Here is a 24973-nt window from a genome sequence, read left to right on the forward strand (position 1 = left end):
AAAGTTCCAGGATTAAATGACATTAAATTTAAAACAAACTATAGTCTTTTAGTTTTCAACAAATCTTCAGAGTGTTTCAGTTAATTAACTATTACCGTATTTTGGGAGTATAAGACGCACCTCCCCCCCCAAAAAGAACATGGAAATGTTGGTGTGTCTTATACACTGAATACAGCCATTTTTTACCTCCCAAAGCCCTGCCCCCACATCTCATTTTTGTGGGAAATGTGTGAAAAATGAGCCATTTATTGCAAAAACTGAGTCTTTTTGCCTTCCCTCAGCCCCTAGCAGCACTCTGCAGGCTTCAGCGGGGCTGGGACAAGGCAAAAATGTCTCTGTTTTTGTAAAAAATGGGCTGTTTTCACAAAAATGGAGGCTTTTTTGCCTTACCCAGGTCCTGTTGAAGCCTGCAGAGTGTTGAGGGAAAGCAAAAAACCCTCAATTTTTGTGAAAAATGGCCCATTTTTCGCCATAACAGGGATATTTTTGCCTTGTCCTAGCCCTGCTGAAGTATGCTGAGTGCTGCTAGGGGCCGAGGGGAGGCAAAAACTTTTGTTCTTACTTATCTCTTCGAAATTGTGGTGCATCTTCTATAGTCCAAAAATACGGTAGTTATAATTCTAACTACAGAATGGCAAACTTTCCATGGGGGTAATGAACAACATTTGTTTACTGTTATTAGTAAAACAGTGGGATGCATCACTTGCACCCTATACTGGAAAATTGTAGGAATCACAATGTACATCAGGGCTCTAACCTGCAGAGGCACTTATGATTAATGATCTTGCGGGTCCTGGCATAAAAGAGTACACTCATGAGATGAGCACTGTCTCAGAACTACGGATTTCTTACAAAGATAAATTATTACAAAGAGCAAACCAAAACAAAATCCAAATCTTTTCAAATGGATACCAGAAACAATTGCAGCTGCTTTTCAATAAATATAGTTAATTTTTTAAACTATATTTTCTATCTACCCACTGTCTGAAATTTTTCAAGAACATTTAAAAAAAAAAAGAAACATCAGAAAAGGTAAAAAACAAAACAAACAAAAATCCAGTTGAATATGTTAATAAGCAAGACAGGTAAAAGAAATGAAATAAATGTAAAAGTCTTAATCCTGGTACAGGTAGTCCTTGATTTACAACAGTCCATTTAGAGACAGTTCAAAGTTATTTTTATTGATTTATTGTAGGCTTTATCTTACTTTTAAGTAATATAAAACCTGTCTGAATATTGTTGCTTTAATATGAATGTAGAAAATGCACTGCAATATGCTATTAGTGAGAAAACAACCAATATATTTTAATAACCCAGCTAGAGTCACAGTCTCCACAGGGTAAGAGCTAGTAAGATGGGCTAGAGAAATCACAGGTTAATTGGAATCAACAGAAATATTTGGGACAGGAAGGTGAAAATCAAAAGGCCAGAACCAGAATAATAGTCAAAGGCAGTTTACAAGAACTGCATTATTTGCATTATTTTTAAAAATGTGGATCTTTGTGTTTCATTAATATTTATTAAGACTACCAATGATGCCAATAATTAATCTGCGAAATTCATTTTGAAAATGTGTAGAATATTGCTTTAAGGCTTCTGGATTAGTATTAATTGATTAACAGAAAAAAATGAGGTAACAATATCCAGTTGGAATCAGCAGTATACTTAACTAAATATATAACATTTATTTTCTTGAATAAATCCCAGGTTTTGCAATACTGAAAAAATAGAAGCTAAATAAATATAGGGTATATGAAGGTAACTAACACATGATATATTATTAGTTGTTCATTAAAGGAAAGTATGAAGTAGATCTCTGTTAGGAAAATATTAACAGCTTCATTCCACTGAGAAGTTTACATATTATTCTACGAGTGAATCTAGCCCTGGAATTATTTAGAAAGTCTCTTAATCCCCAAACCATGGATTTCTTTGAAAAATGGTAATTCTATAGATTGGAGTCTTTTTTAACCTTGAGATTGTGTTAATGTTAACATTTCTAAATCCTAAACAGACTTCATATCATTTCAGAAGAATGCCAGATAATGAAGGAGATGTATTGCAAAATCTTGGTTCAAGCAACAAGACTGAATTCTCAACAAAATCCTATGAGAAGAATATTCAGTGACAGAAAGATCTGTCTTGGGATTTCTGGGGAAGCAATGGTGGTCTGAAGATAACTCTGCTGAGAATGGAGCCGAACAACTACAGCACAATGAGAAGTCAGTGAATGGATCGGTTCTTTAAGAATTCCTTTCTGATAAAGGAGAGGATTGGATTACCTACAAGTGCTCCATACCATGGTTCCGTGGGAGAAGTCAAGAAGACAGTTAAGGGTTTTAGAGCACTGGGAACTGAGGGATCATCATGGATTGGAGTCATCAAAAGACACTGGGTTCACATACTTCTGTTCTTAATCACTTCTGGAAATTGCTTGTTAACTGTGTATGTATGTACATAAGTATGGTATGGTATGGTATGGTATAGCATAGTAAAAATTTTCGGGCGCCGAACTGGTAGTATTTGCGGCCGGAATCCACCCCTGATAGTATAGTATAATATAATAAATAGAGTAGAATAGAATAATATAAATAACGTTTGGAAAGGCAGATCTCATCACATGGGGTGAATCTCTTTCAATCCTTGACGAAAGCAAGTTTTATGCAATGACCTTAAAAAATTATTTTAAAATAAACAGAAAAAGTGGATTAGAATGTTGATCTGAACAGTTATAAACAGATTAAGGAACCAGATGGATTTGAAATCAGAATTTAAAATTAACTAGGAGAATATTTCCTGGGAAAAGATTGTGGATTAAACAATTAAACAAAAAAATTGATAAGATGGGACTTTGATATTTTGACACTAGAGGGAACCCAAAGGAACTAGATTTAAAATGAAACCAGTGAAGATTTTAATTAAAAGAGAAATGCGAACAATAAACCAGGAGAATGATTTGGATAACTTTCTTATCTTCAACTTACAAAACAGATGGGATAAACATGATGAAATTCCTGACAAAAGACAAACAGAAACTGAAAAGTAACAACCTTTGGGACATTATACAGTATTTGTTGTTTCTGCCAACCTTCATCGTTGAACGATGAGGATTTTTCAGTTTTACAAATTTGTTTTTAAATAAGAAGTAAAATAAAAATATCTGCTGGTCTCTGTTGGAAATGTTTTTGGGGGGAGTTCAGTGACCAGGCAAAGATGGGTTGTAGGGAATCTAAGTGGAAGCCTCAACACAAGATTACTGGAAGATGACTGGAATCCCTGAGATCCAATGTACATATCCTTTCTCTAAACCCTGTGATGTTAAGATGGAAAGAACTTGAAAAACTGGGGTGACATCTTATACTATATGTTTGGAAGAATTTCAGATTCCTAACACTTATCTTTCAGAACTAATGGATATTTACAGTGATTAGATAGATGCTTGTGAGGCTATAATCAATAACAGCAACTGTAGAGGAGCTTATTAGAAGTTAAACAATGTTCCTTAATTCAAGGATGGGACTATTCATTTCATAATACATTGGAGATGCAGTTGAAATGACTAGGAAATTGGTGATCTTACATTTAAATGCAAAATTCATATTAGAAATGTGAATTTCTAATATGAATTTAAATGCAAAATTCTAATTAGAAATGTGTTTTAATTTGGTACCTAAGAAACTCTTGTTGAATACGTAATGAGAAGGAATTACAACTGCTTTTCTCACAAAAATTACATTTCTATAATGTTCAGTACTTTTGAAACATACGTTTTAAGAGAGATTCAGGTGGGGTTTGTTATAGAACTGCAGTACAAAAACATTTAGTCTTTAGAAATTGAAGGCTGATGAGTTGATGAACACTGATCTGATTTGTATGTTTTGGTCATGTTTTAGTTAATGACAGTTTACTGAATAAACCACAATAGGCTAGCTTCACAGAACATGCAAAACTATAAACCAGTTTACAAATCAAAATTTTAGGTTCATATAAGAAAGCAAGACATAATGTGATGTGGTCAGGATAATTGTATATATTGTATGAATCCAGGTATTGTGGTTTATTCAATGTACTGTGGTTAAGTGAACAGTGGCTTAGAACAATGTGTGAACCTGATACTCCATTTGTCACCTAATTCATTCCCAAAAAGGAGGGATTTCTAAATAAGGGCTAGAAAATATAGCATGGGGCTTTAAGAAATGGAATGCAATTCACACCAAACATAAGCATTTTCCCCCTAGATGTCATGGAAGGCTCATTCTCAAGGAGAGATCACCCTCTGATAAAATGACAAGAGAAGCCAAAACATGCAGCTCAGCTGGAAACAAATTGGCAAGAATGAATCAACAGATTAGGAGTTAAACAAACTTAAGACTAGAATTGAAAAAGTGGGTGAAAGGTTATATGTACAACTTACACAATTGTTTCAGGAACATAACAGGTTATATTTTAAAAGTTGTCAGAGTCAATAAAACTTTGCCAATGAAACACCAATTATAACAGGCTTTTAGAAAGTCAGACAAGGGGCAAATAAACTTCTGCCAAACCTGTGACCGGTGAGGACACTCTTTATGTCTGAAGCTATTATTTTAATAGCTTCAGAGCTATTTATTAGCTTTTAATCTAAACCACTGAGGATTAATTGGTAGTGTCCATTATTGCTTTATTATATTTTACATTGCTTCTCTTTTTGTCTTTTTGTGTGAAGTCAGAACCACGTAAAGAGATTTTAGAAAATTGAACAAAATAGTTTTATTAATTAAAAGCAAAAATACTGTTTGGCAGGAAGAAAAATGGTGCCATAATGTACATGTACATGTACACATATGTACACGTACATACACACATCAAATCCTACCTCTTAGTTATTGAAATTGTGAGTCGTTCATATCTCAGCCCATCATCTATATACTACTAAAACTTTTGTATCCATTTGATTGTGTGCAAACCTTCAATTCAGTGAAATTGTGTGCTATAAGGAGCACTTTTTTAATCAATATGCCTCAAATGGTCTAACACAGAATGTGAAAATAATCACCCAGCTGGTCATGGGTTGTCTCGTATTCAATAAAGCTGAGATACCCAGCATCTGATCTTTAAAAATAAATAGGTTGACACATCTTCTACATCTAATGGAATACCTAACTGACTGTGGAGCATTTTGGAACTAATTCAGAAAAAACAGTGCACAAACATAGCACTTGTTTGTAATTCTTTAAAGAGCTGAATTCTTCCTCTTTGCAGCTGCCACTTGATTCTGGAAAAAGATACAGCTCTTTAAAGAGCAGCAAACAGGCATTACATTCATCTCCCGTGTACAACAAAGCTTCTGACTGCCCCAATACATAATATTTAGATTTTTATCCGATCCTTATCACTTTATAAGTAACTTAAGGCGGTGAACATACCTAATACTCTTTCCTCACCCTATTTTCCCACCAACAACTCTGTGAAGTGGGTTGGGCTGAGAGCATGATAGCCACATCTGGCTCTCATGCTTTAAGCAATACTAGAACTCCCATAGTCTTCTAGTTTCTGGGCCAGCATCTTAATCACTATACAAACTGGCTCTCTGCAACTTAGGGGCTCACATAGACTGAAAGTTGATCTTACTAATTGGTAACCATAAATGGGATTACAGCCTAAAAGGATTATTTTGATAAAGGAAGGTGAAATATTTAAGTCTCAGATTTAAATCTACATTCAGGGTGGAGTTGTGGCAATTCTATGAAATATTCAATCTGTACAACTTCCTGGAGAAATGTATGCAACAAGTCTTGTTTGAACATTACCTGAAATTCTAAACAAAAATAAAGGCTTCAAAAATGTGGGCCAGATGTTGAATGTAACAATTAATACTGTGAGTCTCTATAAGTGAAAAGGCTGGGGGGGAGCTTTAGTTTTTTAATTGGAATTTGTCAAAAATATGTTCACAAAAAGATAGAAACATTATAATTAAGTGGCTGCTGTTATCAGATTAATTTTAAAAATACTGTACTTTAATAACAATAGTTATTGAATTTCATCTGTCCGAAGTAATTTCTTCTGAGCAATCGTCCCAGGCAAGTGAAATATGACAAAGAACTATATTTTCATTGTCGCAGAATCACTATTTTCTTTAAAAATATCTATGAATAATCAGTTACTCTACTAATAATTGGAAGTTTAATGCATTCACTGAAATCTAGTATTTATCTAGTAGCCTTCATTTCCAAACACCCATCAAGGGAGAAAGGCGTGTGTTTGTGTAATCTTGACCTTAGTTATCTTGAAGTTCCAGACAAACTACTAATACAACCTTTTAATTATTTATTTGTTTATTTTTATTTGTCAACAAGTACAAGGAAACAAGTATGAAAACATGAAAAAATGGCACAAATAAATGGATATAAATAAGCAAAACATAGCCATATACACATAAAAAGAGTACATATAAATGGGACAGTAGGACAAGGTTGGTAGGCATGCTGGTGCATTTATGCACGCCCCCTTAGGGACCTCTTAAGAAACGCGTAAGGTCCACAATAGACAGCTTAAGGTAAAAGGGATGGGGGTTAGAAGAACTAACAACAGGATCAGGTAGGGTGTTCCACACATTTACTACTCTATTGCTGAAATCGTTTTTCCTGCAATCAAAATTAGAATGGATTACATTTAGTTTGTATCTATTGATAGCCCTCGTGTTATTGCAGTTGAAGTAAATGTAGTCGTTAACAGGTAGGACTTTATGGCAGATTATCTTTTGCACTAAGGTCAGGTCCAATGTAGATGGTGTAGTTCAAGGTTATCTAGGCCTAAAATGTCAAGCCTGGTGGTATACAAAATTTTATTAGAGCAGAGAAGTTGAGTACCCGTCTTGTAAAATACCTCTGGACCCTATCTAATGTTTTAATGTCCGAAATGCAGTGTGAATTCCAATCTTCTGCCATAAATCTTCATAATGTGTTTTGTCAGAAGTATAACAATTACTTTAAAGTTCAATATTAATTGCAAACATACAACAATTGTAAATGAACTATAACTTGTTTCTCTTTGATAAATAAAAAGATATCTTAATACATGCTTAATGTATTCTACAATGTAATGTAAATACAGAAGTCATAAGGAAGCCAAGATGAGAAATATAGTATTTTCATTATTCCACGGCACTCACAGGATTATGATAATGTACTCCCCTCCCCCTAAAATTCACAACTCTATAAAAATAGTTTTCTGCTGCTTTATGGGGTAAAACTGGAAAGACATTAAAAGATGAGGCAAAACCTTCCCATACTACTCCTGAAGTAGTATGAGATTTATACCATGTATAGAAGAGGAAAAATAACAGGCAACAACAACTGAGAGGCAATGGGTGCATTAATACTGTGGAATGGAATTTGTCTGATTTGTTAAGAATACAATTTGAGAAAAGTAATGATGAATTCCAAGGGAAAGTGTAATGTTCAGAATTTGTGGATTTTATTAGAATTTTTTTAGATATTTGATAATCCTTTACTGCATTCTATAGGTTTGTGCAAGACACGGGAGAGGAGGGGTGGGGGGAAACCAAACTAAGTCAGTATACCTCAGCCTGAGGATAATAGGAAGTTGCACAAAACTACCAGTCAGGCTTGCAACCATGTCAAGATCAGACGAGGGTGCAAAAAAGCTGAATGGAGAAGGGAAAGTCACACCCATCTTAAGATCCGATTTTTATTCCATCCCGTTTTTAAGAAGCTCGAGGAGGCGATCACTTTTTCGATCTCTCCCCCCACTTCCCAAGACGCCCACGTCTGCCCTGCGAAGCAGCCTCGAAGTTACCCTACACATTTCAGCCTAACGTCTCCCAACATCACCCCGTTTGATCTTGATCTCTTGGGAGGCCGTCGCGCTGCGAACCCCCTTTCCTCTCCCTCTCCCCCACCCACCCAGCCCCCAAGTCAGCACGCACCTGCCTACCTCGGTGACAATGGTGTTGTCGTAGTACTCTCGACTGAACTCCCAGCCGTCCAGGCACTTCTCCTGCCCCACCTGGCTGAGATTGACATCGCGGCCGGGCTCCAGGTTGCCGGCCGAGAAGTTGAGCAGGGCCTCGAGATTGTAGCGGTTGCACTGGCTCCGCACCTGCCGCCCGCCGCGCTTCACCAGAGGGATGCTGGCGTTGAGCCACGCCGAGCTCAGGTTGACGTTAGCAGGTATCCGACACCAGTGCTCGGGGGTGGCGGCCAAGAAGACAGCGGACAGCCCCGTGTAACCATTAGGGATGATGCTGGCGCTGAGCAGGAAGAAAATGAGGCGCTGGAAGGGGCCCCATTCGCCCAGAAAGGCGGTGGCCTCCTCGTAGTTGAACATAACTGACAGAAGGCAGGCAAGGCCAATGCAGAACGGCTGGCAAAGGACGGTTATGGCCCGAGACGCTCGCTCTCGCTAGCACAGGCAGCAGCTGCTGCTGGCCCGAGCGAAAGGAAGGGCGAAAGTAAACCCAGCCGGCCGCCGGCAGTACATGGGACGAAGCAGGGGCCGGCCGGCCGGCTCAGGAGGCTGGTTGTGGGTGTGGTTTGTACACAAAGGGCTGGAGCGCTGCGCTCGGGCCGCCGACGAAACCAGGCCCGCGTCGGTCTGCAAGTTCCCGCGCGGAAGAGAGGGAATCACCTCCCGCCTCCTTTTTTTTTTCTTTTTAGGCTGAAGGGCTTTGAGTTTATTATTAAGCTCCGCCCAGGGAAAATTTTGCTTTGAATGTAAATTTAAAAAAAGAACATTGCAGTACCGGTGGAGTCTGTTCGGTTCAGGTTTCTCTCTTGAGATGGAAAGCAAACTTTTTAAACGTTTTTTCTTAAGCATGTCCGCCTTTACTCTGACAGGCGGTTGTGTAAAACGGATGCAGAAACGAGCAGCGCAAGGGAGTGTGACAGGCAGCGTGGTTTGAAATGTATTACTTAAAAAAAAACCACATTGTTTATGTAGGGCATAGTCAACAGTATTTGCTTAACATGTACAAAACTAGTAGACTAATAGATCCGAACCAGCTTTGCCTCATCTGCCACTCTGCCTCTGTACTGTTAAGCTCTGGATTTCAAAGAACAATACAGAAGTTACCCAATTTCCTTGCTTGCCCAGTCCCACACATTATTCCATTTTGATTTATTTTAGTTAGGCTAATGAAATGCTCACACCAATTTCTGCAGACTTAGTACGAAGCCATGGTGTTTGTTTTGTTTATTGTTTCCAGAATTTCATAAAATATAAATCGATTATGGTTTTGTACTATGACCACTGTATTATGTTCACCAAATCATACTTAAATTATCGGTTATATGGAATTCAACCTTATGGCAGCCTTTCTCAACCTAATTATAGCCCCCCTCCAAATATTTTGGAATAGACAATAATATTCCCTCTATCTATTACCATATTCCAATACTGAACATTGATATAAACCTTTATTTTTTATTAGAAAGCAATGCAACAAGCAAAATGGATTATTCTAAAAGCATTTGGTACTACCCAATCCAATCATTCCGAAGCTTTTAAAGTAGCTTTAAAATGACTGTTCTGTGGTTTATTTACTGCAGGTTTATTTTAAAAAATATACATTTAAACACAAACAAAACATTGTACTCAAAGATTGATTCTGGTTCACAAATTGCTATCAGATTTCCAAAAGTTTAGATTGGGTACCATAAATACTTACAAAATTGTTTATATTTTCAATTCTTAATGCACTTTTGTTACTCAGATTTGCCAGTTGCTATACAAAATTTGTTTGGCGCAATGTTATCTGTGATGATGATTACTACTGAAATGATCCATGTCACAATTTATGTGACCTTTCTCCCCAATATGGTGAAGCATCAGGTAAAATGTTCCAGCTGAGTTACTTCAAATTCCAAAGCACTGAAGTTAGTATGGTCAAGCATTTTGATACAAGGTATTTAAAAAACAACAGGGTAAACATTTTTCCCCTCAAACAACTAAGTAGAAGTGTAAAGTAAGCCTAGCATCCTCATTATCAAAAATATTTTGAATAGACATAGATTAGTTCTTAAAATTTCAGAACCTAAAATGATCCAGGAAGATTATTTCTTTATATGTTATAAATGTTGTATACAGATAGTCCTCAACTGAAGACCACAATTGAGCCCAAAATGTATGTTGCTGAGACATTTGTTAAGTGAGTTTTGCCCCATTTTACAATCTTTCTTGCCACAATTGTTATGTGAATCACTGCAGATGTTGAATTAATAACACAATTGTTAAGTGAATCTGGCTTCCCTATTGACTTCACTTGTCAAAAGGTCGCAAAAGGGGGTCACATGACCCTGGGACACTGCAACCATCATGAATATGAACCAGTTGCCAAATGTCTGAAGTTTGATCATGTGACCATGGGCATGTTGCAATGGTAAGTGTGAAAAAATCACTTTTTTTTCAGTGAGTTTGGTCACTAAATGAACTGTTGTAAATCGAGGACCACCTGTATTCTCAACTCCATCAGGACTCCTGGTGGATTATATAAATCTAGTGACAGAACATAAAATTGAACAATATAAGTAAATCTAATTGCAGATTCTACTACATAATAGGCAAGTAACAGGGTGAATTAATTGTAAATACAAGTAGCAACTGAATGAATGTAATGAGCTTCCATAAAACCAACTGTCAAATCTTGGAGTACTACATATCTAGCAAAAGCTTTTAAAGATGTTTCTCTTAGTTACTTGACCAAAGGTTAAGTATGCGCATTAAGGGTGTGTGTAGTCAGGAATAATCAGGAATGGGGGTGAGAACATTATTCTAGATAATTAAAAATGTGTGCTATTTCTTTTAGCTTGGAGTTGTTTTCTGATTTGACCTGAATTCAGAAGTTAAATTAGGTAGGCCTGGTTATCCATGAATGGGATCTCAAAAAAAAAAAAAAAACCCTTCTTAGAAAACAAAGGCAAATCACTTTGATGCTATTCCAGGGAAACCCTATGTAGACATGTTCATGAATAGGTGAGAGATCAAGCTTGAGATAGACTCTGTATTTTTACTGGAACAAAGGTGATGAGAATGATATGAACAGTATGGCAGCTCCATCACTCAAGCCCTGTCCCTTTTACAAGCCTTTTTCTATAGCTTCACATGTATGTACACCCTAAAGGGACAGAGTTTGCATTTGTGCTTTTATCATTCTTAGCAAAAGCAGCAAAATCTGTGGATCCTGCTGAAGAAGACTTTTCCTATACTGGATCCTCATTTTCCTTCAACCTTGAGTTTTATCAAGCAGAAATTTAATGGGAGAAAACCTTAGTTTCTACCTCAAAATATAATCCTGACATAACAAGTGAAAAATGTGATAAGACTGAATTCAAACAATATACACAGCTTTAAATCATGTTTTGCAAAACTCAATGGCTTGATTAAATTAACATGTAAAACCAAAATCAAGTTATATTGTCACTGAGTATGAGGCATGAAGCATGAGGCAGCCTTGTAAACGAAAATAATTTAATACTTGTGCTTATCTGTAAAGCAAATAGTGGCTGGGAGAGGAATAAGGAAGGGTTTTTTTAAAAGGTAAAAAGAATTTACTAGTCTCATTAAAACCCAAGTCTTCTAGATATTTTGATTGAAAATAAATCAGAGAAGAAAATCATACTTTGAATAGTTTTCTTTTTACTTAATTATGTCCTTTATTTTTACAAATAACTCGAGGCACTGAAAAATATCCAACACAGCTTCTTCTATTTTCCACACAACCGTTGGGCTGAGAGAGAGTGACTGGCCCAAAGTCACTTTTCCAAGACTGACAGTAATATTTCAGATTTAGCTCCCTACCAATAGATAAATTTGCATTCAAAATATACCTATATATGCAACCATATTTACTATGTAACATCAGACTGTTCTATTCATCTAGCCAATTGTACTGTTGTCACCTTTACATACATACATACATACATACATACATACATACATACTGTGTGTGTGTGTGGTGTGTGTGTTTTAATTATATACTAGGAGGGACTCAAAATGTATTGCATTAAGGAATGAAATATATTACTATACTTCAGTTAAATCTAACTCTTGCTTGCTATCTTGCACTTTGCGAATACTTGAGGCTTCATACAAGCCTGTACAGAGACCAATATTTGAGGCTTCTTCATGCATGTACAGATTTTTTCTTTGAACATACTCCAGGAAGGGAATGTGCCATGGCACATGAATCATTAAAATAAAAATTCTTCAATTCAGAAGCAATTTATCACAAACCTCAAATATGCCTGTGAAGGACAGTGCTCATAGGGTAAAAGATAAAGTCTCTCAAGTTGAGTTCAGCTGATGACTTTATGGAGATGACTTTGGATTTCCTTGAAACAATAACAGATATAGTTGCCATTGCCTTGTTTTATTTCTTCCATAGCTACTGAATAATGACAGAGCTTGCAAATGAAGTCTTTAAAAAGGCTTTATAGTGTTTCCCAATTAAATGGAGAACGATTCCTTATTGCACGTTTGCTTGGATAGGAAACAGATGAACTAGTTAGTATTCATCTACTTCAGTTAGCAAGAGATCATTCAGAAGGCCTGAAGCTGCAGATGTATCTCTAAACAAATATTAAACTTACATCTAGCTAACTTGGAGAAAGATTTGAATTGAATTGTTTAATAAAACGTTAGAGGAACATGCTCAAAATATGTTGTCTTGATATATGAAAAGAAATGTAAAATCTGTTTGCAGAAACCCAGGAAATTTGCACCCATGTTGAAATTTCAAAGTATCGTAACCTAAAGCCAACTAGATCCACACCTGCTTATCATTTTGAGATCACCAAGAGGCCCTCATAATTGTCTCCAAAACTATAACTTGAAGTCTTTCCAAGTGGAAGATATTTAAATATTAACTTTGTGAAGACTTATATAAATTAAATGATAATTTATTTCCAATTATTTGTGCTTTTTAAAATACTTCCACATTCAGTAATATATTGCATATCTATTTGTGACACAGATCTGTGTGCTGTTTTAAAGAGACCCAGTCCTCAAATCAGTTGCATATAATTTTAATTTTGCATATAACCCTAATTGTTCACACTGATGCAATAGGATTGGGTGTCTCATTGTACATATGTTGTGCATTGACAAATTATTATTATTAAAAGTAGTGATGTGAACCAAAAAAATTTAACAGCTTTGATAATTGTTCAAAGTATTTGTCTGCTTCGGGATATCATGGCTACTTTGTTTTGTTATTAAGATACCCTATCCCAAATTTGAAATTATAATGCAGTATTGATTGTAATGTCCTCATAATTGTCCTAAAGTGATTCATATTTATTGATATCTGCGTTATTTAATACTAAATCAGCATCAACTCTCAGGCTAAGTTTCATTGGTTCCCCAACCTCCATATATTACAGTATATATTCATGTTTCATATTGTTAGTTCTTTGACTAAATAAGAACAATGTCATCAGCACCTGAAGGAAATTATTTTTTATATTACTATACACGTGGATTTTCCCTTTTTTACTCTTCAAGCACAGAAAACAACTCAGCATATGTTTTGAAGGTTTTGTTTATGTTTTACTTGCAATGAAGAAAATAAAGAGATACTGTTACAGGGTGATACATGACAGATTCCATAAACTTTATACAAATCGGCACAATCCAAATGAACAGTGAAGAGTCCAACATAGAACATAAATTTGTAAGATAGGAATTCCTCTCTGCCTTACACCTTTGTCTCGATCTGCTCTGAGGATCCTCCAATAGGAAAGACCACTGCACTTCCTTCCCCCTTCTAATCACAAAACCAGTTCTTTCAATTGGAGAACCTGATTCCAATCAATATTCAATACATTATCAGATACAGTATAAGTGCAATCCAAACACATCTAAAAGAGCTGTTAGAGGAGATATATGGAATAGATAACTCACACTTTGGTTAACTGAGAAACTTCCGTCTTTTTTTTAAATAAGGAACACCAAACATGACTACAAGGCACTTTACAAAATTAACAATTGAATGGAATTTGCTCAGCCTGATTTATAACTTGTAGCCTTTTATTGCAACCTAATAGGAGCCAGATTCCTTCCTTTTTAGTGTCTTTCAAGGCAGTAGCAAAAAATGGAGCTGTATTGAAGTACTGATTCCCTACTTGCATGTCTGATGAATATTTTTCACTGAATGCAAAATTGTGCATACTGCTTACCAGGAGACATAATTAAAACTTTGGCTAGCACCACAATTGTTTTACAGAAAAAAACAAAGTAAAGGAAGGTGGCGCAGTGGTTAAATGCAGCACTGCAGGCTACTGCTAGATCAGCAGGTCAGCGGTTCAAATCTCACCGGCTCAGGGTTGACTCAGCCTTCCATCCTTCCGAGGTGGGTAAAATGAGGACCCAGATTGTTGGGGGCAATATGCTGACTCTCTGTAAACCGCTTAGAGAGGCCTGATAGGCCTATGAAGCGGTATATAAGTCTACTGCTATTGCTATTGCTAAAATGTGACAATGACTTGCCTTCCTCCATTCCAAATGGTCCTTCCATTTCCTGTCTTTGGAAGATTGCAATCATTATATGAAAAATCCCTGAGAAAGATCTATTTTGGCAAAGAATGTACATTTTACTGAAAAATATTTTTATGCAGTAATTATTAATACTACAGAACATAATATGCCAAAAAACCATGCCTGGAAGTTATAAATCTTCAGCTACTTAGCAATGAAAGACAAAAAAATTACAATTGTTGCTTTCTTTAGTAGACTTTCTTCAATTACTAAATTGGACCTCAGATGAAAGCAACTATATTATAAGAAATTATGGATATATCAGGAGGTTAAAATGTCTTTACAACTTGCACTAGGTCAGGTAATACTGTAATAGTCTTTGAGAAGTGATCCCTCCAAAAATTAAAAACAAAATTGCAAAGTCACAATCTTCTAGAAAGTGCAGCTTTCTAAACTGGACAGTGTTGAACTAAAAATCAAGAGACTCTCAAACAATGAAAAAACTCTAGAAAAACTAGATTCTCCAAAAAAGTACCACAAATATTATCTTAGAAACAGTTACAATTACAACAGGGTAAAACTGTATAGGAATCCATTATTTTGTTCAAAAGATTTATACATAATATATTTATACATAATATATTGCCAGATTACAATACATTATTAATTTTAACTCTCCCCCCCCCCCCCATGGTGTTTCAGTATCCTGCCTGTTTGCCATAGGTAAAAACCTGAGAAAACACTGTGGATCCACAGCGATAGCTTGCAATTCAGAACCTGGCAATCTTGCAAATAACTTGAATATTAGAAGAGTCATGTTAAAGACTGGTAATGTTTTGTACCAGAACCATAAAAAATAGAAAAAGAAATGAACATAGCATACATTCATATAATGCTAGCATCACTGCACAGGCTTCATAAGGCAAAGTGTTCTCCTACAAGGAACAAGAGGTACTAGTCCTGAATTTGTCACTTGAAAGTAAGGAGTTGATTTAAATGCTGCTTTGCTCTTTTGCCATTCTTTTTCAAGGTAGATACAGATGTTTCATATAGAATGTGAAGTTATTAATCTTTAGTTTTCAAAGGAGCGGTTAGAAAAAGCTGCTTTTATAAAGACTTTCTTTGCCATATTTAAAACTGTTGCTAAGTAAAATTTAAAGCAGCCTTCACAAAACCTTCACAGATAATGTCCAAGATAGTCTTGTCCATCAGATATATTAGAATATAAACTCCATCAGTCTCATAAATAGTCAGCATTTTCTTGGGATCATCACAATGGAGAAGATTCATCTAAGGTCATAAAACAAATTGTTCTGGACTAGTAGTATTATAACAAAGCATGCTGTGTTCAGATTAATGGTACAGAAACACAGCATATTCTGCGGTTTTGCTACAGTTAGCAGGTTGCATACTTTTTAATGAATTAAATCTGATTAATATATTAGTAGGAATGTTACTTGGGCAGTAAAAGCAGGAAAGCCAGTTTCCTCCCATGATGCAGGCAAAATCTGAATTACAGAAGTTTACATTTTCATAAAATGCCATTTTAAGCTTTTCAAACAAGTAATAGATACAGGCATATGATTTTGTGGACAAAAGATAAAGAATTTCAGTATTTAATGGACAATAAATTGTGATCTATACATAAAGACCCAATTGTCTGAATACTTGATTTAAATCACTATCTTATCATATGACTTTCTCAGCAAAGGATTTGCTGACAAGCTCATGCACACCGTCATCTTTAATACTTTATCACCTAAAATGTTTTAAAAATCCAGTTTCATAAAACAGTTTCTTCTGGCAGGCTGACTTAATCCAACACAACACCTGACTTATATTTCTCATTGAAGAAAATAAAGAGTTTTACTTGGCCCAGTGAATTAATTGATCATATAAATAAGTAGAATGCAAAAGTGTGGAGAAAACTACATATTGTGTGCATTGACAGGCAAATTTCCTAAAAGGTAGAAACCAATGATAGTGCATTTTAAATTTTGGATTTTCAGAGTTGTTTTCTAGTTGACAGAGGAAAATATGGTTATAATTTATTTCTAATAGATAAACTAATTTCAAAACATGTGCTTCACTTTCAAAAATATCTTTTTAAAGTTTAAAGTTACATTTTATTATAGTTAATTTTTCCTTTAAAGATTTTTCAAGTGAGCCTTAGAAGATACAGCCCTATCCACAAAAATTCTGCCATTTATTTTCTAAAGCGAAACATTATAGATCTTAATCCAGACTTTAGAATACTTAAAAATAATGTTTGGAGTTCAAGAAACACAAAACTAAAAAGTTATATAAAGTATAAATACACATATAACAATAACAATACCTGCACCTCAAGAAGAGATGAAAATATTCAAGACCTCACAAAAATGCAAATCCCAAACCAAGGAATAGAAATAGTTACTGATAAAAGTAACTTGTGCCAACACAGCAATTTAAAACAATTCCACATATTTGGTACATCAGTGTTTTGAGAACCGCAGGATCATTAGGAAAAGTCTCTGCAATAGTGTTATTGATTTTCATATATCTTTAGAAATATACTTAACAACAAACTCCTCCATTCAATTGATATGATCAAAATGATGTCATATTCTTGATGGTCAGTTCATTTTGCTCTGATATCTCTACCTTGTAGAGATGTTTTTTTTTGCTTAACCTAAAAACAAATAGGAAATTGTGTACATTAGAAATGACGGCAGCAAACAATTAGTTTACTTACTGATAAGACTAATGTTGTCTTATCAAAATATCCTCTGGTATAAAAGTGAACCTATTAAGGAAGGAGTGGCTCTGATTAATTAAATCAATCTCAAAGACAGGTAGTAGGAAATTATTTCCACTAAACTGAATGAAATACTTACTTTGGAGAACCTGGCCTCGCAAGAATGGAGTGCTAAAATGGAAGCCTCATTCTATAAACTCTGCATGTTCTTCTCCAAATACCATGAAAAGTCCAGGCCGGAGGAGGGGGGGCGGCAGTTGTCTGACACTGCTAAAAGCCTCAAGTCTCTACTTCAGCCCCAGTGCTGCTGCCAATGAATGTGCTATTCTACAGGGCAATCAAAAGGTCATAAACTGGGAGGGAGGGAATAGGAAAGTTGCAGCACCCCGTGACCATACAGTCAGACAAGTGCCTGACTTTTTGATCATGTAACCATGGGAGCAGTGCAATAGCCATAAGTTAAGCATGAGTCATAAATCCTTTAATTCAATACTATCCTAATTTCAAATGCTCACTGAATGAATGATTGTTAAGTCAAGGTCTATCCGTATGCTAACTTTTGCTTTCTTTGTTACCATTATATCCTCAGGAATTTTCCCAAAGTTTAAAAGTTCAAAATTATCAATCTTCAATGTTCTTTATATACTGTTTCTTCAGAGCAAAACTTTTGCTTCCATATGGTATCACAGGGGGAAAAAACATTGCCTATACATTTCTGAACTTTTGTACATATTGTGATACCTGATTATTTTCTCCAAGATACTTTTTTCCCCTATCAAGTAGTGGCCTGTGATGTATTTTTCGACTGTTGGTTCACTCGCTGTTGGTGCTAATAGATTTTAAAAGGAAGAAGCTGTTTATCACTTCAATGGCTTGTCAATTCTATTCTATGGCATCTGTTGTCATTAGTTTGATCCGCTTTATTTTGTTATTATGCGTCTTTATTTTCATTATTAGAGCTTACAATCATTTGATTTTCAGTTATCAGAGTCCTGTCATCAGCACAGATTGATATATCTTCCTCCAGTTTTAAAATCATATTAATCTTCTTCCATCTGGCTCTCAACATATATGCCATGTAAGTTTGAATAAATAAGGAGAAAGTATATTCACTCCTGTTTCACCCTGTTCCATACAGTCTGGTTTCCTTTCCTGTGTATATGTTTGTCATGAGGACAATGAGTTTATTTTTTTTCAATAGATTCATTTGGCTATCTACCTAACAACTTCAGTGGCTCTAAATGTTCTGTGATTCCCATTTTCCTAAGGGCACTCCATAGCTTCATGTAGTTGAATGATCAAAAAGCTTTCTATAATCAATGAAACACTTATTGACTTCTTTTTGGTATTCTTTGTCATTCTTAATTATCCAATTGCTTGAGTAATAGTAATGTCTCTAAAAGCAGCTTCAATATCTGGTATTTCTCTTTCCAAGTTGGCCTATAATGTCACAATCTTTAACACCGTTTTGGTAATATGTGAAATCAAGGATATTTTCTGCAATCGTTTGTAATCTGTGTTAAGCTTCCTTTCCTTGTTATTGGTAGAATGATCTCTTCCCATTTGTTGGATCAATGTGTCAATATCCAGATTGGGTGGCATAGTCTGATTAGAATGTTTACTGATTCTTCTGTTGTTTACAATATTTATATAGATATTCCATCAGTTCCTATAATCTTTTGATTTTCATAATGGACAGACTGTTGAGCTAATTATCTTTTGGAAAAAGCATATCTTTTAAATAGAAAATTATTTTTAAAATATCTTGGTAATTAGCATAGCATTCAGCATTTTAATCTTCCATTTTTGCTTGATCCCTCTGAATCACTTACTATTTGTCCACTGGCATTCTTTAGCATACTAATTTGAGGTTAGAAACTCAAGATCTTTTGAATGAATTACCAGTTGTTTTTTCCATATCTGTTTCCATTCACAATGCGTTTATCCATATATATAAAAACAAAAACCACTCACGCCGCATCACGGAATCTCCAGAACCGTAAAGCCTACAAACTTGAAATGTGGCACGTATGCTCCTCTTGGCTTCTAGGTGCTCGCTAAGAAAGGATTTTTCGAAATGACCATCAGATCATTAGTATTTCTTGTATTATTATTAACACGCTCTGATGCTAAGGAGTTAAGATGTTATATTCCCCCCCTCCCCACCTGAAAAGATCTCTGTTCCAACTGCCACTTGGGTGTGGCCAGTGCGTGACTCATCTGGCCTGCGGGCTGGGAATTTGGAGAGGATCAATGGGGCCAGATTGAGGGAGAGGAAGGGATAAGATAAGACATGTCTTTGTGGGGCACGCCTGAGGGAGAGAAGGTGATAGGAGAGGAGAGGCTTCTGTGGGGCCAGCCTGAGGGAGAGACGGGAGTAGGACAGAATCAATGGGGCCAGCCTGAGGGAGAGAAGGGGGATAGGAGAGGAGAGACTTCTGTGGGGCAAGCCTGAGGAGAGAAGGGGAGAGGAGAGGCCGATTGCAACTACTCATTAATTTTCAAGCTGTTAGTGTCAATTTATCAAGCCTGATCACATAGTTTCGTAGCAGAGCATGGGGATTCAGCTAGTATGAAATACAGTAAGGAATTCTGTTTTAGGAAAATCAAGTTACCCTTTAATTTGTTGCATCTCATCAAATGTCTCTGGCAGCGGTTTCCCAAAACTTTCTGGTAAGAAGAGGGTGAGAACCCCTATCAATAATGTTAGGCTGCCCATGAGGATGTAAGGCAGAAATTTACCATAGGCACCTGGTAAAACATGAAAAGTAGATTTATTACATATGTTATAATATTAATTCATAATCACTATATCTATTTGATTCCTGTTCTTTCCTCCTGGATTTTATCTGGATGTATTCCTTTTAACCTTAATAACAGCAATCTTTCATGATTTTTATTTAAAATTATATTATTTTACACTATCCAATGTGCACAGTGTTTTGTTTTGTGATTTTATTCCTTTGAATCACATTTTATGATGTTTTAATCGATGTTTTTACTGCACATTACCTCAGTATTAGATAGAAAGTATGATTTAAAGAAGTCAGACATTTAGAGAGTGATTTATTAAGTAAGATTTATGAATGATTGGCAATGAATGTATATATGTTTGAAATCCATGTTTCAGTGTTGCATACTATGCAATAAAATCTTTCTTGTAATCTTATTAAGAATAGTTTTTTTTGTTGTGCCTTTAAATCAGTGTTGATTTCTTGGCAATGTTTTAGAAATGGTTTGCCATTGCCTGCTTCCTAGGGCTGAGAGAGTTACTGGCCTAAGGTCACCAGGCTGGCTTGTGCCTAAGGAAGGATTCAAACTCCTCCTTTCTGAGCCTGGCACCTTTAACCACTATCCCCAAATAGTTTTTTACTACCATTAATAATTACTGGTCATGAATTATAATCCACCATTTGAAAAGAACTAGGAATCAAGTGCTTCTAGAAGAATAATGATGGCTTGCACTGTATATCTAGGTCTTTTGAAAGACAATGTGAGTTAAGCCTACAAAATAAACACAGGATTAATGAGACCACAGAAAAGCTTACTGAGCTTTTCTCCATCGTCTAAAAGCTAAACTAGGGAGCATTTTATTTTGAGCACATTTAAAATGATAAATTTCTTACCCAGGAAAACAAAGTATGGTGCAATAATGCTGCCCACCCGGGATGACATGGAAGTAGAACCCACTGCCATGTTTCTTACTATCGTTGGATAGAGTTCTGCAGTATAGACATAAAGCATGGAGAAGGCTGATGTGATCCCAAATTTCCCCAGCATCACTAAGATGAGAGACAGAATGTGGAGATCTGTGGAAAGAAGTTAAGAAACAAAACTTCAGTGCTTCTTTTATTATCAACTTTGCACAAGTCCTACTACTTTTACTTCAGTTTATAATTGTCATCGTCATCACCATCATTTTAGCCATTGTCTATGCACTGCAGGATGAAGGCCTCTTCTGCAGATGCTTTTTTATCAAGTGGGAACCATTCTATGACTGCCTTGGTCCACCTACCATACAAAACTGAGAAAACTCCTTAGGCATGCTTTTAAGGCCTAATTCATATCAACCCATGAATTCTCAGAAAATGATATAAAATATTTGAGAATCGTGATACTAATATAGACATCTCCAGAAAGAAGTGGCTATGCATGCAAAGATGACTATGCAAGGGTGAAAGATCACTTGTTCAATCACAAATAGCCTTATGTCTTCATGGCTGTACATCACAAAAAAAGGTACTAGAGCAATCTATCAAGGCTAGGGAGAAAAATCACTGTCTAAAATTACCTAATTAATGCAAGCATTGGACATAATATAGCTATCCAAACAATATTGCTTCATAAAGATGCTACCAGTGGTGGGTTGCAGGTGGTACACCTCAGTACAGGCGTACCAGAGCCTTCCCGTTCCGGTACGGTGCTCTGGCCTGCCTGAGCTCCTTACCTGTCTTTTAAGGCATCTGCACTTCTATGCACGGTGCGTACAGTGCCTGTGCGATGCTCTGCAGAGGTGCCAAAATGCATGCGTGCACATCCATATGGTTGAATGGGATCCAGAACCCACCACTGGATGCTACCCACATGAAAGTACAACTGTAGCTATGTGAAACTGCAGGTATGATGGTCTCATATAACTCACTAGTAGTCTTTCTACCTTTTTTTGCCATTCATCTACAGTACAGTTAATAAACCAGGACACTGGAATTGTTGATAGATTTAACAGAATCTGTTAAATCTATCACAGATCCAAAAAACAGTCTTCAAAAGGTAAAGAGATTTCATGCACCATAAAATCTGAAGTAAAAGCCATACAAAATAACTGCTCTATATGTTGCTAGCCTGTGACCATAATATTGTTCGATTTGATTTCTTTCTTTTCTTCTTTTCGTCTGAAGGAATGGCTTGTTGGGCCTGAAAATGAAAATTATAGGCATGCAAAGAAAGAATCTTTGAACTCCAAAGTATAGTCAGATATTTATTTTATTTATTTATTAGACTTTTAGATAGATATGAAGGAGAAGACATTTGGCTAGAGATACTGTCAAGACTGAGGTCACATGAAAGTTGGTATCTACAATGATGCTGTAAAATTTATTTTTATTTATTTACATTTTTTGGAGTATAAAAACACACCAAGGTTTTGAAGAGGCAAATTAAAAAAAAAGTTTTTGCATTCTGCAAACCTTCCAAAAATGGCCGGGTTTTCATGAAAACGGGCCCGTTCCCCCCCCAAAAGGGCATGAATAGTCTTTAGGAGGCTTGTAGAGTGCTCCTGGGGGGTGCCCCCCCCCAAAATGAGCAAAAAACCACCAGCTTTTCTCTCATTTCTGCCCTCCCCAGCCCCCAAGGAGCTCTCTGAAAACCTCCTAAAAGCTATGCACAGCCATTTTGATGAAGGGGGCGGGGTTTTGTAAGGCAAAAAAATGCTATATTCAGTGTATAAGACGCACCCAGATTTCCAGCCTCTTTTTTGAGGGAAAAAGGTGCATCTTATACTCTGAAAAATACGGTACTTAAAAAATGTGCATAGTTGCTCTACCACACGGGTGTCAAACTCAAGGGTCACAGGGCAGATCCAGCCAACAGGGTGCTTAGATCTGGAAACAGTGAGGGACTGGCCCACAATGCCTCTGCCAGTGAAAAGGGAGCTCAGGAGGGCCGCCCGTTTTCACTGGCAGACCACTGCAGGAGACCATAACAGCCGAAAATGGAGCCTGGGAAGGATGCCCCCAATATGAGTGATGTTGAGCTGGCCACACCCACTCTGGCCACACCCACCTGGCCCCCAAGGCCGAACACAACCCTGATGGGGACCTCAATGAAATGGAGTTTGACATCCCTGTTCTAACATAAAAAAACCTTCTGGGTAGTTAAAAGCAAACAAGGTAAAATAATTACATATTTAAGAAACCAAGAAACCATAGAATAAACTGAATTACACAATCATATCTATGTTGGGTTTATCTATTCTCCTGGCCCAACACCTGGAGGAAAAGTCAGGTTTTCACAGCCTTTTGGAAGACCAAGAAAGTCATGGCCATTGGGATCTCAGGTAATGGCAATGCAAATAAATAAATAAATAAAATTCAACACTGTATCTGAAAAAACTATTGGAGCTGAGCATGAAGCAAGAATTAAAGAAGGATCGGAAAAAACAGGCATTCTGGTGGCAATCTGAATTATGTCTCAATAACTCTGGAACTTGGGAAAGGAACAAGAACTTGAAGGGTAGTTGTGGTAATTTCCTTTCTGTAAAGAAATTTATGCCCACTGGTTAGAAGCAAATCACTTCCACACTTAATGCCCTTACAAAAATGCAATTATTAAAAAATTAAAAACTCACAGAGGCACATGTGAGGGCTGTTCATAAGTCAATTTTTACAGTGCCATTGTTACTATGAATAGTGGTTAAACAAATAGTTATAAGTAGGGACTGCTTGTATGGCAGCTGCAGAATAATTGAAGGTACTGCATGAGTATTACTGAGGCATCTCAAACGTGAGTTGAAGTCACTTAGAGAGTCCTGGGTAATTAGAATAGAATAGAATAATAGAGTTGGAAGGGACCTTGGAGGTCTTCTAGTCCAGTGGTCCCCAACCTTTTTATCGCCGCGGACCAGTCAGCCTTTGATAATTTTACCGTGGCCCGCTGAGCGCGCGCAGGGGGGAGGGGCATTGTTCGCGACGACACATTGATTGTTTATATATCAGATTGTTTTGATTAAACAACTTTTATTTTATTGTATTTAAACATGCCTTACAAAATAAAATACAATTACATAAATATAAAGTGCAAGGCTACGCTACTAGCGCTGTCTACGCTAGCCCTACGTAGCTGCGCAGGCGCTCTTAGGTTTTTTTCAGGAATCGGCCAGCGCTGAAGCGCTGAAAAGGAATGAGAAGGGCGGCGCTGGACACAGGGGGGCGGTGGGCCGCTGGTGACGTCAGAGTGCCACCAGCGGTCCAGTAACACCCCTTGTGCCAGTTAGCCCTAATTTGCATACAGAAAGAAACTATGGCCCCCGGCCGCCGCAGCGATCATGGCCCCCGGCCGCTGCGCGGCCCGGTGCCAGGTACTCCACGGCCCGGCACCGGTCCGCGGACCGGGGGTTGGGGATCACTGTTCTAGTCCATCCCCGTTTAGGCAGGAAACCCCACACCACTTCAGACAAATGGTTAGCCAACATCTTCTTAAAAACTTCCAGTGTTGGAGCATTAAAGGGCTCTTTCACAGGGAAAATGGGTATGTTAGAATATTATTGCTACCATGTAGTAATGTTTGTAATGTTATCTTGTACTGTGCTGAAAAGAGTCAGAATTCAATGCCTTTTTCTTTCTTCCCTTATACCTCATATTTTCTTTCCTCCTTTATTTTTTCCTACCCTTAATTTCCTATTTTAATTTCTCATTGTATTTAATACATTGATAAAATAAAAAGTTTTATATATACACATACATACATACTAAAATCATGCTATTGATACCAGAACTGGATTGTACTGCCCTTTAGTGGGCAGCTGCAGAATTGCAAAGTTTAAGAATCTTTTAGAGATTCAAATGTAATCATTAAAAGTCAATTATATATTTATTCTTTTGCCCAGCCTTAAATCCAACGAAGGTCAGTAAAAAGATCACAGCATGCAAAAGTTGAGCAACTATGTTTGGCTTTCCACCAAATTCGCCCTACCATTTGGACATTTTCTCAAAAAAGTTTTGCACAGGTGTATTTTGTTAGATGTGTGGTACAGAGAGGTCACAAAAA

The 24973-nt window shown here is 36.7% G+C and overlaps 2 protein-coding genes across 4 annotated transcripts in view; both read right to left on the bottom strand.

Annotated features, from left to right (window-relative positions):
- The window catches only part of LOC116504350 (solute carrier family 22 member 5-like), a 34853-nt gene extending 26329 nt beyond the window's left edge, over positions 1-8524 (bottom strand). For both annotated transcript variants that reach the window (XM_032211316.1, XM_032211317.1), the window contains exon 1: positions 7936-8524. In XM_032211316.1, the coding sequence (XP_032067207.1) occupies positions 7936-8328 (393 nt within the window). In that variant the 5' untranslated portion in view covers positions 8329-8524. The remainder of the gene's footprint in view (positions 1-7935) is intronic.
- Positions 8525-14468: 5944 nt separating this feature from the next.
- Positions 14469-24973, bottom strand: part of SLC22A4 (solute carrier family 22 member 4) — a 70903-nt gene continuing 60398 nt past the window's right edge. The window contains exons 8-10 of one of the 2 annotated variants that reach the window (XM_032211400.1): positions 20836-21018; positions 19825-19960; positions 14469-17143 (exon numbers count right to left, since the gene is read on the bottom strand). In XM_032211400.1, the coding sequence (XP_032067291.1) occupies positions 17062-17143; positions 19825-19960; positions 20836-21018 (401 nt within the window). In that variant the 3' untranslated portion in view covers positions 14469-17061. Of the gene's footprint in view, positions 17144-19824; positions 19961-20835; positions 21019-24973 lie in introns of those variants that run through there. The other variant, XM_032211401.1, reaches the window with a different exon arrangement.

Source organism: Thamnophis elegans, chromosome 2, assembly GCF_009769535.1.
Source record: "Thamnophis elegans isolate rThaEle1 chromosome 2, rThaEle1.pri, whole genome shotgun sequence".
NCBI classification, from domain to species: Eukaryota; Metazoa; Chordata; class Lepidosauria; order Squamata; family Colubridae; genus Thamnophis; species Thamnophis elegans.